Source organism: Phaeoacremonium minimum, assembly GCF_000392275.1.
Source record: "Phaeoacremonium minimum UCRPA7 unplaced genomic scaffold PA7_03_scaffold_379, whole genome shotgun sequence".
Classification (NCBI taxonomy): Eukaryota; Fungi; Ascomycota; class Sordariomycetes; order Togniniales; family Togniniaceae; genus Phaeoacremonium; species Phaeoacremonium minimum.
This window is the reverse complement of record NW_006921283.1, coordinates 5,007-23,812: the sequence shown is the minus strand read 5'-3', so window position 1 is coordinate 23,812 and position 18,806 is coordinate 5,007. Positions and strand designations below refer to the sequence as shown.

Here is an 18,806-nt window from a genome sequence, read left to right as displayed (position 1 = left end):
CGGGCGGATCCGTCCACCGGAAAAGGTCGAGACTCCCTGATAGCTCTCTCCGTAGTGGGGTAACTAGTCGACTATTGATCGGGTACAGCTTGCCGACGCGTGCCAGGAATTTGGTTCTTAATGCAGGGACCATCCCACCGGTACGAAGTGCTGGAGATGGCTTCGAAAAAGTTGAGTCGTACCAGTGCAACCAGTCTGTGACCCTGACCCTCACAATGGACATCTCAAACAACACAGCGAGCGCTCCTGACGCCGACCCGGAGAAGCGGGCCGGTGTCGACGACATCAATGTTCATACGACTCATGACTCGCCCGATCTTGACATTTCCAAGGTCGTTATCAAGGATGAGACCGGCGAACTGGCTAGCAAGGCGCTGATGAGCGGTACCGTTGACCCGGAAGCCTCACGCAAGGTCTTGAAGAAGATTGATCTTTATCTTCTTCCCTTCTTGTGCATCACTTACGCTTTGCAATTCATCGACAAGACTTCTCTGGGCTACTCGTCTGTTTACGGTATCATTCCCGATAACAAGCTGGTTGGTCAAGACTATTCATGGACCAGCTCTATCTTCTACTTCGGTTACCTCCTCGCCGAATACCCCGGAGTCGCCATCCTGCAGAGATTCCCAGTCGCGAAGTTCCTCGGTGCCAATATCATTCTCTGGGGTGCTGTACTCATGACCACGGCGGCTTGTTCCTCATTTGGCGGACTTGCCACGGTCCGATTCATTCTGGGTATGACTGAGGCGACAATCTCTCCTGGCTTTGTCGCTGTGACGGGTATTTGGTGGACTCGGGCAGAACAGGCCGGCCGTTCAGCACTGTGGATTTCTTTCCTCGGTGTGGGCAGTTTCGTTGGCGTGCTGATTGCCTATGGCATTGGCCACATTACTGGTAGCTTGTCGCCGTGGAAGTACATCTTCCTTATCCTTGGTGCTATCACGATCCTTTGGGGTGTGGCGTTTATTCTTTTCGTCCCGGACAGCCCTACCCAGGTGAAGTGGCTGTCCGAGGAAGAGAAGGTCATCGCTGTTCAACGTATTGTTGAGAACAAGACCGGAACCAAGAGTCGGCACTTCGAGAAGGCCCAGATTCTTGAGGCTGTCAAGGATCCGAGGGTCATTATCCTTGGGCTGATCTCATTTGTCAACGCCATGGCCTCTGGTGGACTTTCCTTCGGCTCCCTGATTATCCAGGGCTTTGGATTCTCCCCTATCCAGACTACTCTGATGAACTTGCCTCTGTCCACTGTACAAGTTGTGGCTCAACTTAGCTGTGGATTCCTCATCACCAAGATTGGCAAGTCCAGACTGCATATCGCATCTCTTGCAATGATTCCTCCGGTATGATGATTCAGGTCACGTTCGACTAGGACACTAAGCTAACTAATACCATAGATCATCGGTACTTGTCTGATCAACCAGCTGAAGCACTCCAACAAGTGGGGCAGACTGGTCGGTGTGTGGCTCCTGGGTTCCTACCCCGTTGGATTCATGGTTATCCTGGGTCTTCTGTCAACCAACATCGCTGGTAGCACCAAGCGCTCCGTGGCTTCTGGGTGGGTATTTGTCTGCTACTGCGTGGGCCAGATTTCCGGCCCGCAATTCTTCAAGAGCAAGCAAGCCCCAGAGTATCACAGCGGCATTGTAGCCATGCTGTGCGGTTTCGTCTTGAACTTGGTGCTCAACCAGGTCCTGAGGTTCCTCTATATTCGTGAGAATAAGAAGCGGGACCAGGCGCTTGCGGGCAAATCTGAGGAGGAGCTTGCAGACATGAAGAGGGAGAGTGAGTTGCAGGGCTTTGAAGATGTTACTGACAAGCACAATGTGAGTATCTCTGCTATGATCCATCAAACTTACATTTGAGACCAAGCTAACCTGTCAACAAGGCAATGTTCCGCTATGTGTTGTAGAATAGTCATATATGGCTATATAAGTGAAAACTGGAAACAAATTTTTACGGGCGGCGTGGGTGGTGCTAGAGATTTGATTAAGGAGACACCATTTGAGATTGAGTCGTTTCCTTTTTAGCAATGAATGTTAACCATGGTTAATGGAATTAGTGCTGTAATGCTAGTTGACGGAGTGAGCGAGTCGAATAAGAGCGAAGAAACAAGCAGTTGGCCTGTTGTAACTTTGATATATTGCAACCACTCCATTGTGTTAAACATCGACCACTCTTTCTGTTATACCTCAGCCGCGTACGCGACCTGAGGTGCGTGCCCAGGCGCTAAAAGACTTGGTTCGGCAAGAATCTATTGATGCACCGTCTAACTATGCTACCAACGCTATGCAGTACTGAAAGATGCGTCTATATACATACACGATCCGTCCGAGCCCCCATTATACCCATACGGGTCAGACTGTGACAGAACCAACCTAGACAACCGGCTTGAATTTATTGCGTATACGCTCGCCGTAGAGGAAGAAGACGAATGGTATCGGAATAAGGGCAAATGAAATGAAAGCCAACAGGCTGTTTCCCCAACCTAAGCCTAGGGTTTCATACATCTGCAGGCCACCGAGTGGCAGGAGCGCTCCAGCAAGGGACCGCAGCACAGCCAATGCTGCTGTGACCGAGGCTGCATAACGCGGATAAGCGTCGAGAAGATAATTCTGAACGGACATCTATTCCAGTTAGGATTATGATTCACAGCATGTGGCTGGCCGAAGGACTCACCATAACACCCATTAGACCCGCGCTGAAGAGAAGCACGCCGAGCATTGGAACAATCCAGTGCACTGCCTTATCTGTTGTCCAGCCGTAGATGAACAGTCCGATTGGGAGTACGACACCGCAAGGGATAGTCAAAACGGGGGCAAGTCTGACCTCCGGCTTGTGTTCTACCCCTTTTGCTTGGCGACGTCGTACCATTAGATCTGTAAGCTGCCCAAAGGTCACTACGCCGATAGCCATTCCCAATCCAGCTGGTAGAAAGGCTAATCCTACAGTGCCCTCACCGAAGTGATATTGTTGGGGATAGACAAAAGAGAATGTGGTGAGGAGCAGGTATAAGATGCCGTAGGTGATAGCAACGTAGAGTGCCATCAGGGTGACAATTGGAGTCGTGAAGAGCAGCTTGAGAGGGCGGACAATGGCCAGCTGAAATTCATCTTTAGCACCATGCGTTTGGAGCTTGCTGCGCAGGGCCGGATTTCCGGTCTCTTTTCGAAGACGAGCAGCCCTGCGCTGAAGAATGAGAGGTGCAAAGGTCTCCTTGAGCGTAAAGAAGGCAACGAAAACACAAACACCGCCCTGCCATATGCGTCAATATTGATAACCATAGAGTACTGCATCTACACGTACCAGGATCACAATGAGCCAATAAACCCATCTCCATCCAGCAGCCTCAATTAAATAGCCGCCAGCAACAGGTCCGATACAAGGGCCCAACAAAGGGCCCAAAGCCCAGGCCGCCATGGCTCTGCCTCGTTTTTCAACCGGCATAACGTCAGCGATGGACCCTGATCCTATGGTGATTGGTACGGCTCCAGCCAAGCCCATCAGAAACCGGAAGGCCATAAGCATGCCGATGCTATTGCTGAGGGCGGCGCCGACAGTGAATACTGTGAAGCACAAGTTGCCGATATTGTAGAGAATGGATCGCCCGTAAAGCTCGCTGAGAGGAGCGATAATGAGAGGGCCGAAAGCAAAACCAAGGATATAAATCGACAATATAAAAGTTGCCGTAGTTGATGAACTTTGGTGAAATTCGGCCATGATCTTTGGAATTCCTGGTGCGAACATCGATGATCCCTGTAATAAAAAAAAAGTCAGACTCAGCCAAAGGCTTTGGAGCAATGAAGCCCTACCAGTGGACTAAAATTGTTAGCTGGAACAACCTAAACACAAATAACAGCGAAGACTTACGTGATAACGGTCAGAAACGATAGCACGCCAATGTTAATCCATTTCTTTCTCTCCGGCCAGTTCATTGGGTTTTCAGGGTCGTCAGGACCGTCCCAAAAGACGATGTTAGGATCATCCTGCTCAGCTGTCTCGGTTTTCGTGACGACTGCATCCTCCTCCGGCCCCGTGTCTTCAGCGGCGATGGTAGCGTCATCAAGATCTGAGACCGGCAGAGGATTGCCCTTTTCCAGGTCTGAAGACATGGAGTTCCGAGGTCGTGAAGGTTCGGCCATGGCTGAGGTTGTTATATCAGTGTTGAGGCTCGCTATAACTTGCCTACTGTGCTTGCCGGCGTCCACATCCGAATAGATTCAAGAAAGGCCTCTGGTGAGAAGTTGAGACGGAGACATCCGTGGTAAAACTGAGGAGGTGAAGTTATTATATCTAAGTCGGTGCGCCTTGTACCGGAAATCTATAGTGGTGTATCCGGGGATGTATGAATTGCATAAAATTATGCAAGTGGTGTCCCCGGCGTCCATTTTAGGTTAGGTAAGCCGTGGCCGGTAATGATATGGCGCGGAAATAGGAGAAACGACGCTGACCTTGCACGAATACGGCGCGGTTCCGTGTTCTGGTTGGCTTGCTGGCCAGGTTTGTTCTCGAGGCTCTGCATAAATGGGCGGAAAGTACCTGTTCCGCAATTCAACGCTACGCGAGACAAGCCTAACAAACAAGAGATCCAATTGCCAATTTGCCAAGCATTCGGATTGCATGCGAGCTCCAATCTCGGGGCGTTGTGAGAGTCCGGGGCATTGGGGCCAGACCACCACCAAGCGCTAGAGCTAAACTAAGCTAAGCTTTCAACGGGGCAAGCCACTGCTACCCTCGCTCTCGGAACCGCTTCTTATTTGACATGGTGCATTTTAATACATGTTGTGTAACTTCTCGAAAATACTAGAAGACAGGCATCTACCTTCATTTGCATCTGTCTTTGCTGCTCTCTCTTACGAAATCATAAACACCTTCATAAGGTCATTTGCTGCCAGAGCTTTTATTCAGACCTAGGCTTTGTTGCATCTCGATCGGGCCTTGGTCAGATTCACGAACGTCACGAAATTCCAAGGTAGGAATCGCTGCGTTGCTTCAATTTGAGGAGACAAAATCTGAGTCTTGTGAGCTACTTGGTGGAGACTGGGCAGTCAAGCACTTGTTCCAGCACAGATGTCAAAATAGGGTCAAGCGATTTAAGGAAGAGTCATTTGCATCCCAAAGTCATTGTCGAGTGATTTTCTTCAACAGCCTGACTCATCATCAAACATTTAGACCTATGGAAAGTTCAGCAGATATGAAGTAGAATAGACACAGGTAGGTTATTTAATCATATTTGGCTCAGATCACTCTGTCCAGGACACCATAAGATACACAATGAGACATTGTACCAGCGTCTCTCTTCGCAGTAACCAATTCAACACAGTAAAATGTTCTCAATCAATAGTTCTCTTTTTGACGCTCACTTGTAGGCTTTTCTGACAGGAACAAGTAACTGCTGTAGATCCTGTTAGTTAAGCCATACAACACACATCAGTTCCACGGTTCACAACACAATAAGGCTCCTTTAAGGCCATGCCTAGGGCCATTAGGTAGGTTATATATCATGATAATAGCATGTCTCCCCTAGCGACGAGTTTTTGCGAATGGCTGTAGGTGACTCGAAGTCATCGCATGGTCTACTTGGAGCAGGTTGAGTTACAAGGTCGAATCTCGAATAATACTTGAATTTATCAAGATGTATGATGCTACTATACGAGTCGTATCAGAGTCTAAGCCCTTGTGAAGCACCGCCTGTATATCAGAAGAGACTGTTACAATTGGTACCGAGGATGCGGGGCCAATAACGTCAATGTTGAATAAAAAGGTATTATTAAAAATTAATTTATGATTAGTAGTATGATTTTAGCTTCGTAAATCGTTCAATCCCAGTTTCAATCTCATTCTGAGCCTGCTGCCCTTTCGTTCTGCTCTTTTCACCATTTATAACCTTGTCCCGACGCCTAAAATGCCAAGATGCATATAACCTTTGACCGTTTCGAACTCTTCCAAGTTCAATATGAAGTTGAAATGTGTGTGAAAAATGATGTCTCTACATTTTCCCTCTTGAGCCCTTGCTCCTGAAACATCTTGTAGTCGCCACGATGGAAGACCCAAGGATCATAACCGCTCCTCCCCAAACTTGCGCCCAGAGGTATCTGCCGCCATTGGCATCCAAAAGAGCGCCCATGGTCGGCGGACCTGCCAGCGTTGCCAAACCACATATAGCGAAGACCATACCCAGGCGAGTGCCTAGCAAGTGGACATCTTCAACGAGACTGCTGATCGCGCCAGGAAATACACCCTGGGCGGCGCCGTTGCAGAATCCCATCACCGCCGAGTACACCAGCATGCCGGCACGGTCACGTACTCCAATAAGTGCAAAGATCATGATTGATAGGAACATCGTGCCGCCATTCCATGTATTAACCGGCCCAAAGTATCGGTCTGCCATGAAGCCGGCCAGAGGACGGGAGATGAGAGCCGCGGCATTGGATACAAGGAGGACTTGGGCTGAGTCGACATCACTGAAGCCAACAACAGTGCGAGCGTATGAATTGATCTGGTCGTGCATGTCAGTGTCTACCTAGATGCTGGGGACACCATGGGGCCATAGGAGATATGCTTACATATATCACGACAGTGAAGAGCGAGTAGTAAATCAGAAAACTGCCAGTTGTGAAAATGACAAAGGGCCGGTCTTTGAAGAATGTCCAGTCGACGAAGCTGGCCGATTTTCGCGGCGGCAACCGTGGGCGTGCCAGGGCGTTGGCAATTGTGGCCAGGAACAGGGAGATCAGACCGCAGGCTCGCACAGCCCACTGGAATCCGATTTGCGGAATCAAGTATTGAAGAGCGGCCGTATATACCATAGCTCCAACCCCAGTGCCACAAGCAGATATGCTCATAGCCAAAGCACGCTTTTTCTTGAAATCAGACCCGATGATGGTCGCCGTGGGCATAGCCATTAGGCCGCCACCAATGCCAGTACAAACACCTTGGGTGAGGATAAGTTGCCAGTATTGCGTGCTCACGCTAGTCATAAAGACACCGAAGACACAGAGGACAGAACCACCGAAGATGCAATGCCGTGCTAGGCCGGCGTCCGCTAGGCGGCCGGATACGGTACCCATAATGAACATGAGAAAGAGCTGGATGGAGCCGATCCAAGAGATTTGAGCGGCAGGCCAGTCTGTCGTCTGTTTGTAGTAGAGCTGGAAAACACCGAAGGCATTTGCATATCCCCAGACCATTATATTTGCAAGATGTCCCATGAGGACTTGAGACCAGGCGATCCAACCGCCATCAGGGGGCTCGCTTTTAAGGGACGATGGACGTGAGGACTGGTCCTCGAGATCACTGGCGGGAGCTACCTCGTCATTTTGTGGTCTATTAATGTTTGCCGGCTCGAAAGCCTTCTCTGATAGCCCTTCCCGAATCTCCTGCATGATAATATGTGTATTGAGACTTGTCTATCCATAGAAGGAAAGCTAATAAAGAGTTAAAATAGGGTAACGAGAGTACAGCTGGGGTGTCTAACACTCCAAGCAATGAAAAGTGAATAACAGAGACTGCTACAGCATAGTAAAGGAGTCAAATCACAACTAAATGCAACACTTGTTCCATTCTTAAGTATTAACGTGTTCTGGAACAGTCATAAAATTTCTTTTGATCCGACATCGCAAGATCGCTGCGAAGCCATTCCAAAGACGTTAATGGTACCGGCCCCGGGTCACGTCAACCGGTTTAGGGGCCGCTGGGACTGAAACTTGTCATATACAAGGCGCCTGGCCAGACCCCGACTTCATGGAGTTTCTCGGTCTGACTGGGCCCAGCTGCGAAAGACTTTTGGAGCTCAATGGCCCGACAACCTGGCGGTGAGACAGAGAGGCGTACGACTCGAAGAACTTTTTTTCGCTCCCAACTGCCTCTTCACGAACTAAATGCTAGCAAAACTCTGCACTCGATCATGCAACCATGTCACGTTGCTCCGGTCTGCCTCCGGTCCGGTTCCCCACAGTGGAGACCGAAGGGAGGTCTCGACCGAATCGGAGCCCCTAAACGCGGTCCGTGGCTCTCTGTCCAGGACCGGCTCGCCTGAATAAGCTTACTGTCCCACTTGTTCGGCTTCGGAACCGGAGTGAGGTGGAGCTCCTCGCCGAAGTACCTTCCCGTCGAGTTCAAAGAGTCAGAGACTCATATTGAGATAGCCCTTATAGGATCGAGAGGGGCAACGACTGCCGGCTAGTGTTCCGGTCACAGAGGATCTCGATGTAAAGATGCAAACATTACATTGCAAAAGGCACCTATCAAAGGAGAGAATGGTCATCAAGAACACCTCCGATGATTCAGAGGCTTGCCATCGGGTTGTAGCACTAATGCGTGTGTAGGTGCATTGGTCGGCGCGTACTACAGTACATACACTGCTCAGAGGTCACCCAGCTCCGGCTTTGAGTCCTCCTCCTCATCAACGTAGTCTGCTAGTCTCTCAATCAGATCCTCAACCTCGATTTCCCCATCATTCTCCTCTTCCTTGTGGTGCTTGTGCGGCGGGATCGGCACACGTCCAACCACTTGGATGACACCGTTCTTCGCAATGCCGTCCTGCAGGACAACCGGCACCCAGCCATTGAGCTTGATCTTCGTGAATCCTCCCCACTTCGTCACGTCAACTGCGATGTTCTTGCCGCCCAACAGCGAAGGGAGGTCGATGTGATAATGCTTAGAGGTATCCACCTCCGCTTCTCCCTCCGACTCGTAGATTGCATCGCTGTACAGTGTCGTATTGGCAACAATCTGATACTTAAGAAGAGCGGTCAAGAATTTTAGGCCCTTCTCGGTGTTGAAAAGGAAGGCATTGGCACGTGGCCCCAGCTTGCTAAAAGCATCATTGCTTGGTGCAAACACGGTGCTGCCAGTGATTTTGACGCCGTGGATAAACTTGACGAAATCCGTCTTCTCGTACGCCAGGAGAAGCGTTGAGAACTCGCTTGGCAGCAGACTGAGCTCACGACCAACCGGTGGAGGTGGGACGAGGATGCTCTTCACTGCATGAATGACACCGTTCTTAGCCCCCTATATAGTTCCGTATCAGCATATCAGGCTCCACATGACAGAAGTAGGTGATGTTTCTGATACTTACCACATTTGCAACGACAACCTTGCTGTAAAAGTTTACGCGAATCCCCGACAGCAAGCCAACGCTCGTTCGGAGGCGCTGGGGCTTGTCACCGAGCCAGCTCTCATTCAAGGCCGTCGGTAAGGTGTGTGTCTTCAAGATGCGGCCAGCAGGGTATAGTCCTAGACCAATGTGATATTTGAGCACACTCTCCACAAATTCCTTGCTTGGCTTTTTGTCATCGGGGATGTGCTCAAATGCCGAGTCAACAGGCACAAATAACGTGTAGTTAGCCGTCGTGCTGTTGAGAAGGTCGACAATGTCGTCGTATTCATTGACGAGCTCCACAAACTTCTTTGTATGGTTGCTCTTGGAGATGATCTCATATATGGTTAAGTTGAAGCTATGGTGGTGGTGGCCATGCTTGGGCCGGTCTGCAATCTCAATATCAATGGTGTCATCATCCTCGTCCTCCTCATTGACGAAAGCCTGCTCGAAACCATCTCGGAACTTCCGGTCAATGGATTCAACAAAGGTCTCGACCCCTGCAGACAAGGAATCGATGCCATCCTCGAGAGTTGAAACAATAGAGTCCTTGGTTGGGATTTTGTCCCACCATGAAGCATCATCAGCTCGATGGTCTTCGATGGCGACCTGGCTGAACACCTCAGGTTCAGGGAGCACGAACGCAGCGGCCAAGGCCGTAAGAGGGAGGATGCCAGCAACCTTCATGATGATGAACCCTTGTTTGGAAGAGGGAAGAGGTGAAAATGAATGATATGAGAGAATCGAGAAGGTGAAAGAAAAATGGTCTCGAATATGAGACGTTTGATGGAAGGCGTCAGCTGACGTCAATGCGATCAAGGCGAGAAATGGTGCAACAGCTCCCCGCTTCTTCCGGGCCAATTGAGCGTAGCTAAACCTTCGTAGGCTCTAGCCTAATGGCTGCCAAGTGCCCACAACGTGATAGTTACGCGTATTCCTAAGACTCCAATCCGCGGCGAGCAGGCTGATGAGCGATGGGTGATGATGATGAGACCATCGTCCCTCCAGGCAAAATGGTGGCATGCGTCATGACGAACGCGCGGTGGCCGTCGGAGGTCGGATCCTTCAAGACGCCGCGGGGGTCTCACCTCCCACCAAACCCCGCTGACGCCGACCATTCCAGCCGGGGTAAACGAGCACTTCTCCGCGATTCTTGATCCCAGTCAATCTGCATCCTATCTGTACGATCTGACTGAGACGCTGCTACAGTATCTGAATTGGGATCTATGAGTGTGGTGGACCTGTATGAGGTGGCCTGAGGATATCGTTGCAGTGCCTGTCCCAGCTCTCTGGTAAAGTCGGGGCCGCCCGGCTCGGACTTATCTACCTAACTAGACAGTGGATTTCAATAGTGCCCAGGGGTTTGTCGGCTTGCCGCAAATAGGTAATTAGCTGTATGGAAACCGGCAATGACACCTAGCTAGCGCTGCTAATCACTAGCCAGAGAGGAGTATCTTATGAACCTGAATTTATGCCACTCCTTGGCCCCGTGAAAAGCAGGAGCAGCCTTATAGAGCAACGGTCTAGAAGAGGTGGCGCACCCTCGCGGACAATCCGCGTTGATATCGATCATATTTGGGGCCAATCTGAATCCTACACACACCTCACCCTGCGGGGTATCTCGTAAGATATAGTCTGGCATTTAGATCTGCGAAGAAGCAGTCGCGACCTACCTCATTTGCACTATCTTCTTCCTAGAAAGAGCGTCTCGATACATGTTGTGCCCGTCAATTTACTCTAGTTTCTAAGCGGTACGGAGCATCCTGCTGTGATGAGTTATACATCTGCTTCGTTCTGACAACTCAACCAAACTCGCGTTACTTACCGGAAAAAAAGTCCAATTGTGGCCACATCGACCGGTGCTTCCATCCAGCCTTGACTCTCTGTTGTTTTGGGTCCAAAATTGTGTGTCTTTAAGGAAAGGCGTTGGTCATTGTTAACATTGCTTTCAATGATAAGACCTGAGCCAAGGGGCCAAACTTTTCGGGGATGCAGCCGGCCGCACTAGTGGTCTTAAGGCAGCCAGGCAAGCTGAGCAATGCCATTTCTCAAGACATGAAATGGTGGTAGACTCGCATTAAGCAACCCGTTAGGTTGCGTTATTTTCTTTTTGCGAGTGATGGTGGTTGCACACCTTCCCTAAGCGACATGGCCTCGCTTACTGGGCACGCCTTACGCCTGCAGTGTGGCTGCTCCTTTGGCTCAATCTTGCGGCGGGCAGTGACCACCGTCCTCTCCAACTGTCTGCTTGTGAGATTTCACAACATATGAGGCGGGCGTTATCGTGACATTCTTGAAGAGCTTCACCGAGGAGGGCTGGCTTGAACGGCCCTGGGCGTCATGACATGAGAGGCGTCTGTAGCCTTTCTTCTTCGCCAACTCTGGTCCTCTCATATTGCTTCTTGTCATGCAGTGTTCTGCGGCGTCCTGTCAGATCTACAGGCTTGGAGGATTGCCTACTCCTCGTCCAAGATCTCACCCGGAGTTCCGGTCAGCCTCTGCCTCCTTCATTCAAGCCAAAGATCTGGGCATAGCTCATATAAAATTCAAACATGTATCGGCAACATCCGGGAGAAAGAACCATACTTCTCGTGGAAAGCATATAGACTCGACAAGTATTGTCTTATTTGTGGAGCGAAAGCAATAGAGCTAGGATGGTGGCATTGGAACGGCACCCCTGATAGCTGCAGTAGCTGCAGGAACATTTGACCCGACAAAATCAACCACTGCGGCCAGATGTCATGCAGACTTTTTGACTAACTGCTGCAGGGGATTCTGGAAGCGTGTCTCGAGCGTGTAATGATACCTCCAGGGCGTGGGGGATTTCGCATTGAAATGCAAGCATATCTACGGTTCAGCCACACTGATATCGAGACAGCCTTCGTCCCCCCAATTGTCCAGCACAAACGGGGATGCAGCTTGCTCAGAGTTCCTCCTGCATTCTTTTTCAACGCCTCGCCAGTTTCAAGAGCCCGCCGTAGATATTCAAGAGTGGGCCCGCCTTGCGCCCAGCCTAGAGCTACGAACCGCCCCCAGGATGTTCTAATAGACCCCAATCTACATGTGGCCCACGACAAAAGTAGATAATCGACCCACCTCGGCCTGTCCAACCTAGAGACTGAGAGAGGTGTCAGGCTGGGCAACCGAGACGAAAAGTGAAAATGCTCTCGAGGGTCTATTTATGAGCATAGTATCCTGTTTCGCTCGACATCGCCGCTCTTCAGGCCCACACGAGGGTCGCCATTTCCGGCATTATGATGGACCCAGCTGTAGCTGCTGCTATTGCAGCTGGTCGTGTTCCTGACACAGTCAGTGCCGACTATCTCAACGAGAGCCGCGATCAGTCCGCGATTGCTGCCATCATATTCGTTGGCGTCTTCACTTCCCTCGTTGTCTTTGCGAGGACTGTGTCTCGGGCATGTCTATTCAAACACTACGGTTTTGATGATGCCCTCGCCCTCTTCGGCCTGGTGAGTTGTCTTCTTTCGACGCTCTAGAGTTATCCAAAAATTAATGATGTATCATTGGCTAGATCTTGCTTATCCCGTTCATCGTCCTATGTGTTATCCTCATCAAGATCGGCTCAGGTCGTCACTACGAATATATCCAATATGTAATGACCTTGGATGTGGTCGAGGATAGCGAAGTCCTCGACTTTGCAGCGCACCTCATATATACGAGCTCGCTTCTTTTCTGTCGATTCTCGGGACTGGCCTTCTATCACCGGATCTGCAATTTGCATGACAGGTTTCTGATCGCAATCAAGGTGACTGCGGGCGTTCTAGTTGCGGGATATCTGCCCCAAATGTTCCTTATCATCTTCCACTGCCTTCCAGTGACGGGACTGTGGCCTTATGACTGGCAACCGCACGCGGAAAAGTTCACTTGTATCACCTGGGGTATCATATACAGCGTGAACTCCGCCGTGTCTCTGTTCTGCGATTGTCTGTTGTTTGGCATCCCTATCGCGATGCTTAAAATTCTAGACATGCCGCGGAAGAGGAAGGTGCAGTTGGCCTGTATCCTATTGCCTGGTATCTCGTGAGTTGGCCTTTCTGGTTTCTTATGGTCTTCGTTCAGTCAAGGCTAATTTCGACCCAACAGAGTTATCGCCATCTCCATCACACGCCTCATCTTCGTGATCCAGGGCCAATGGGAGCCAGACATGAGCTGGTCCTATAATCCCATGCTTGCTATAGAGGTCTCTGAGATTGGGGCTACCCTAATCGCACTCTCGGTGCCTGGAATTAAACCACTGTTTGACAAGTTTGTCCTACGGAAGGGTCCCACCACGACCTCGTCTGGATCTGACTTCAACAGCGGGGGAAGCCGCTCCAGGAAGAACACGCTGCGCCGCACCGGCCATAGTGTCCTCGCGAGCAACGAGAATATCAGAAGCACAAGCCAGTTCGAAATGGCGCCAGCTCGCAGGAGCGACACCCGGACGGCGAGCAGCACGGAGGGTATTCTCGTGCGTGTGGATGTGGACATGAAAAAGGACAGGGGGGATGTCCAAGACTACATTAGAAACCAGTATGGTAAGTTTTGAGGGAGGGACGGAACACACGGCGTTATTATGGAAGGGATGGATTGAATTGATGGCGGAATACAAGGATGGATTGGCAGGGGCCTTGAGCCAGGAATACCCAGGGTCAGCACAGGAATACGGGGGCAATTGGAAAGCCTAGGAGTCTCTTTGTTCAATGCGTGTACTCTACCACAGACAACAATGCGATTGTTACTTGCCAGGTCACAGCCACCGATCGTGATTACTGCGTGAAAACAAGTTCCACGGCTTCAATTCCGCCCTTCGATTAAGTTCAACTTACTGCGCAGTAGCGCTGATCCGGAACGAGGGGTCCTGGCATCCGAATACCGTGTTGACGATTCTTCAGGTGCAGTAGTCTTGCTTCTAGCGAAGTTGATCGACCGAGTGGAACAGACTCAGACTAAGTGCGGCCACCATGTCCCACTACGGCTTAATGATTATCTAGCCCCTGGACGGGATGACAAACAGTAATGTGGAGGAGCGCCGACGTTTATCTTGCGCCAAATCGCGCCGCTCCGTCATCCGTGGCGCGTCCACAGCAGCCACGCCCAAGCTGGTGACAGGCTTTGAACACCTACCACTCCAAAGGCAAACACAGTCGAGCCGGTGTATGTTCAGTATAGACCTATGACACGGGAAACACAGCATCTGGGAGGGTGGTCAGGGCCCAGAGCCATGGGACAAAAGTCAAAGGACAGAGAGGGTGAAGAGCCAATTAACTGGGTTGGTTGCCAACAGAGTTAACAGAGAGATTTTGTGTTACTGTACTGTAATTCATTCAACCCACGCTTATCCCGTGGCCCCTCCCGCGCGCCACACCCAAGAAGCTACTGCAAGCCAATATTGGATTGATGATAATCCCGCAATCAATCGCTTACTTGCTCTTTCTAGTTTCCCCTCCGAGCCCCTGGGAGGCCCGCGGCTGCAGGCACGAATCCCACCTGCAGCAGTAACGAAATCAAGGCTCGCAAGGATGCAGGTCAGTAGTGTGAAGAGGCGCATTGCATGTCGCCCAGTAACGATAAGGTAATAAGGCCCGCATTCCCAGTCAAGCGGCCATACATGGTAGACTGGATGCTAGAAGCTGCACTGTACATCATCAACCCGCCCCGTCCTTTCTTTCTGCTGTGCGTGCGGGAGGGTAACCCAGCGGAGGATTCCTGCTCATCCAAGGTTGCTGCCAGTAAGTAAGTAGCAGTCTCTGGATCTTGGCTCTGTTCTGTGCCGTCCTTCGTTCCCGTTCCACATACAGACACAGCACGTGCATTGTCTCACCTGCGTGTGAAGGAAAGTCGCGATGCTTTCCCACAGGCTTTGTTCTGTTCTTTCCGTCTTGGGCGTTGCGGTCGTGGGGATCCGGGCTCAGCAGTATGGGGTCGAGCAAACTCCATCGCTCTTCCCGTTGCAGGACAAGGCCGACACGGTGGACCTCTTTCCCATGCCGCCGTGTGGCAGCTTCCAGCTCGAGGAGGCCACCATCGACCAAATGCAGGAGGCGATGGCCAACGGCACCCTGACATCACAGCAATTGGTCCTGTGCTACCTGGTCAGAACATACCAAACAGAGGATTACATCAAGTGAGTCTGACCTGAGTCCTCGTCGTCCTGGAGAGTATGCCAACACCTTGCTCAGCTCCGTGCTTCAAGTCAATCCTGATGTAATGTACATCGCTGGCCAGATGGACGCCGAGCGTGCCGCAGGCAAGGTTCGCGGCCCGTTACATGGCATTCCGTTCACTGTCAAAGACAACATCGCCAGCAAAGACAATCTAGAGACGACCGCGGGTAGCTGGGCATTAGTCGGGAGTATCGTGCCTCGAGACGCCCATGTGGTTGCGAAGCTCCGTGAGGCCGGCGCGGTCCTCTTTGGCAAAGCAACACTGAGTGAGTGGGCCGACATGCGCAGCAACGACTATTCAGAAGGCTATTCCGGACGCGGTGGACAGTGCCGAAGTGCTTATAACCTGACCCTCAATCCCGGTGGCAGCAGCTCCGGTAGTGCGGTCGGTGTCGGTGCAAATGCTATTGCCTTCTCGCTCGGAACCGAGACTGACGGTAGTGGTAAGTTGAATTGCATGTTTCAAGCGAAAGCGAGTTCCAATAGCTGATCCTCGAAGTGATCAACCCTGCCATGCGAAATGCCATCATTGGTATCAAGCCTACTGTCGGCTTGACATCAAGAGCTGGGTAAGTTACGTATCTCTAGTTCGGCCTATTTTAAATCTAACTCTCTTAGTGTGATTCCTGAGAGTGAGCACCAGGACTCTGTTGGTGCTTTCGGACGTACTGTCCGAGACGCTGTCTACGCTCTTGATGCCATTTACGGTATTGATCCTCGTGACAACTACACTTTAGCTCAGGAGGGAAAGACGCCAGAGGGTGGCTATACCCAATTCCTCAGCACTAAGGACGCACTGAAAGGCGCCACCTTCGGTATTCCCTGGAAAAGCTTCTGGGTCTACGCCGATGAGGAGCAACAACGTGTCTTGAAGGCTCTCATCTGTCTCATCAGAGCGGCAGGTGCTACTATTATCAACGGCACTGAAATTGCCGGATATGAAACTATCGTCAGCCCAGACGGCTGGAATTGGGATTATGGCTCTACGCGTGGATTCGCCAATGAGTCGGAATATACCGTAGTCAAAGTCGACTTCTACAACAACATCAGAGATTATCTTGCTGAGCTGGAGAACACGAATATTCGGTCGCTTGAGGACATTGTGCAGTACAATTACGATAATGACGGCTCTGAGGGCGGCTACCCATATCCGGGAGCCGGAAACCCGGCTTTCGCCTCTGGACAAGACGGGTTTCTTGCTTCTCTTGAGACCAAGGGCGTTCGGGATGAGATCTATTACCAAGCTCTTAACTTTACACAAACAACTACTCGCACGGGCATCGATTCTGCTCTATCACGGAACGGAGGCAAACTCTCTGGACTGCTTGTTCCTCCTGACGTTGGGCAGAGCTATCAGATTGCCGCGCAGGCAGGTTATCCTATGATCACTCTTCCAGCCGGATATCATTCAGTTGGAGGCATGCCGTTCAGCCTGGGTATCATGCAAACGGCATGGGGTGAAGCAGAGTTGGTGAAGTGGGGCAGCGCCATTGAAGATCTGCAATTATCATCGGATATTCCTTATAAGCGCCAGTTGCCGAAATGGTACGGCTACTTGCAGAGGAATATTCCTGTGCCGTTCTTCCCTTAATGCGGGAATGAATTTTTGGATACCTATTCTACAATACTAACTTAATATTAATGCTATCTGTAGCTTGTACATAGCAAATAGAGTGGTCCAGCATTGACAGTCTCTTGTCCTCATGATGTCAGTCGATGATTTAACATAGATTTAGAGACACTCTTCAGTCGGCCGTCAAGAGAAGTTACAAATTTCCTAATGAGCTGTGTGCTATTTAGTCTTCGTAATGGCACTTCAATGCCATTTTGCGATGCTGCGTGATCGAGCTGCGAGCATTGTTTTCGCAACGGGGATGATGTGATCCATGATGTCATGTTGAACTGATACCATGATAAGATGCGGAGATACTGGTGCAACTCGATCGACCGACATTCCTTATTCACAACTACACCGTCAATTCGGCAGCAGGCTCTGCGGAATTTATCTTCTACTTCAAAATTTGCTGGTTGCAGATTTCAGATACCATGGCGACATTTAAAGTGCTGACAACCGCAGCCATTTGCGGCGCAGCTTTTTATCTGCCGCTCCCCACGACTGTGTCCTCACCTACAGTGGGCATCCCCGCAGAGCCGTCCACGATTGGTGCCATACCGCAACTTGGTCTAGGGACATGGCTCTCGGACAGAGATAAGGCTTGTTTCCCATCACAATGTGTTGAGAGCCGTGATTGACGTTTATCAGGTTGCTCATGCCGCCGAGTACGCCCTTGAAAATGGATACGTTCATATTGACGCAGCATGGATCTACCGTAAGTAGCTACACACGGGTAGTAATCGCTAGTCGAGGCATGTAAACTTAACACGCAAGTAGGCAATGAGGATCAAACTGGCAAAGGCATTGCAGCTTCCGGTGTCTCTCGGAAGGATATCTGGGTGACGAGCAAGTTGTGGAACGCACATCATCGGCCAGCAGAAGCAGAGAAAGCTATCAAGCAGTCGATTTCGAACTTGGGTGTGGATTACCTGGACCTATTTCTCATTCACTGGCCGGTAGCATTCGTTCCAGACGAGGATACCAAGCTGGACAAGGACACCAGTATTGTCGACACCTGGAGAACACTGGAAGACTTCGTGCGCTCGAACTTGACTCGTCACATTGGAATATCCAATTTCGCCAAGAAGGATGTCGAGGAGATCTTGGATGCCTGCGATATCTGTCCATACGCCCACGAGTTTGAAACTCATCCTTACCTACAACAGCAAGGCTTTGTCGATTGGCACCTCAAGATGGGGATGAAGGTCATTGCTTACTCTCCTCTAGCGAACACAAATCCAACTTATCACAAAGACTTGTCACCAATCATGGATGACCCCTTCTGGAAGGATCTCGCAGCCACCAAGAATGCTACTGTTGCCCAGGCTGTAATAGCATGGGGTTTGCAGCGAGGCACGATCGTGATTCCGAAGAGCGTCCACGAGAAATACATCAAGGAGAATCAGGGTGCACTTGATATTAGCTTTACAGAGACTGAAATGAAACTCATTGCGACGCAAGACAAGAAGACAAGGATGAACAATCCAGGAAAAGGATGGGGTGTGGAGCTCTTTGCAGACTTGGATGATCCTACGAGGCTGGATGGGGAGCTGGAGCTATAACGATGACTCTGAGAGCCGTTCGCATCGACGGACTTGCTTCACACGAGCATCTATTTCGCAAGAGCCTTTATCCTATTTTATAGATGCACTGTATATTTAGTCTAATGTGTGCTTATGAGAGACATCTCTTCGGCCGATTTGGTGAAATCGACTCGATTTGTGGCTCGCCTCACAGGGCATATCCGTCCCTATGCTTGTATGCTCCGAACCGAGAGTCTAGGTGCATCGCCGGGAAGCACGGCTGCAAAATGATCACAAAGGTCGTCGATTGGAAAATTTCCGTGAGTTTTAAGGTTCGGGAACTTCGCAATTAGACTCGCTAGACAAAGATACATGGTAGTCAAAGCCAGGCTGTTTGTTCT

At 50.5% G+C, this 18,806-nt stretch overlaps 6 protein-coding genes across 6 annotated transcripts; 3 read left to right on the top strand and 3 right to left on the bottom strand.

The window, feature by feature from the left end:
* Positions 1-215: 215 nt before the first annotated feature.
* On the top strand, positions 216-1,912 carry UCRPA7_4995 (putative allantoate permease protein; the record flags this gene model as incomplete). Its single annotated transcript, XM_007917546.1, has 3 exons — positions 216-1,343; positions 1,398-1,826; positions 1,889-1,912. The coding sequence occupies 3 exons, from the start codon at positions 216-218 to the stop codon at positions 1,910-1,912; spliced, it is 1,581 nt and encodes a 526-aa protein (XP_007915737.1).
* A 466-nt stretch (positions 1,913-2,378) lies between these two features.
* On the bottom strand, positions 2,379-4,142 carry UCRPA7_4994 (putative major facilitator superfamily protein; the record flags this gene model as incomplete). Its single annotated transcript, XM_007917545.1, has 4 exons — positions 2,379-2,627; positions 2,680-3,255; positions 3,307-3,619; positions 3,871-4,142. 4 exons carry the CDS (start codon positions 4,140-4,142, stop codon positions 2,379-2,381), a joined length of 1,410 nt encoding a protein of 469 aa, XP_007915736.1.
* A 1,847-nt stretch (positions 4,143-5,989) lies between these two features.
* On the bottom strand, positions 5,990-7,211 carry UCRPA7_4993 (putative major facilitator superfamily transporter protein; the record flags this gene model as incomplete). Its single annotated transcript, XM_007917544.1, has 2 exons — positions 5,990-6,499; positions 6,567-7,211. The coding sequence occupies 2 exons, from the start codon at positions 7,209-7,211 to the stop codon at positions 5,990-5,992; spliced, it is 1,155 nt and encodes a 384-aa protein (XP_007915735.1).
* A 1,153-nt stretch (positions 7,212-8,364) lies between these two features.
* Positions 8,365-9,787, bottom strand: UCRPA7_4992 (putative fasciclin domain family protein; the record flags this gene model as incomplete). The annotated part of the gene is made up of 2 exons (XM_007917543.1): positions 8,365-9,012; positions 9,080-9,787. 2 exons carry the CDS (start codon positions 9,785-9,787, stop codon positions 8,365-8,367), a joined length of 1,356 nt encoding a protein of 451 aa, XP_007915734.1.
* Positions 9,788-13,070: 3,283 nt separating this feature from the next.
* On the top strand, positions 13,071-13,649 carry UCRPA7_4991 (putative integral membrane protein pth11 protein; the record flags this gene model as incomplete). Its single annotated transcript, XM_007917542.1, has 2 exons — positions 13,071-13,141; positions 13,205-13,649. The coding sequence occupies 2 exons, from the start codon at positions 13,071-13,073 to the stop codon at positions 13,647-13,649; spliced, it is 516 nt and encodes a 171-aa protein (XP_007915733.1).
* A 973-nt stretch (positions 13,650-14,622) lies between these two features.
* UCRPA7_4990 (putative amidase family protein) lies at positions 14,623-18,444 on the top strand (the record flags this gene model as incomplete). Its single annotated transcript, XM_007917541.1, has 8 exons — positions 14,623-14,628; positions 15,058-15,227; positions 15,283-15,710; positions 15,767-15,836; positions 15,886-16,812; positions 16,922-16,940; positions 17,531-17,597; positions 17,660-18,444. The coding sequence occupies 8 exons, from the start codon at positions 14,623-14,625 to the stop codon at positions 18,442-18,444; spliced, it is 2,472 nt and encodes an 823-aa protein (XP_007915732.1).
* Between the last annotated feature and the right edge of the window lie 362 nt (positions 18,445-18,806).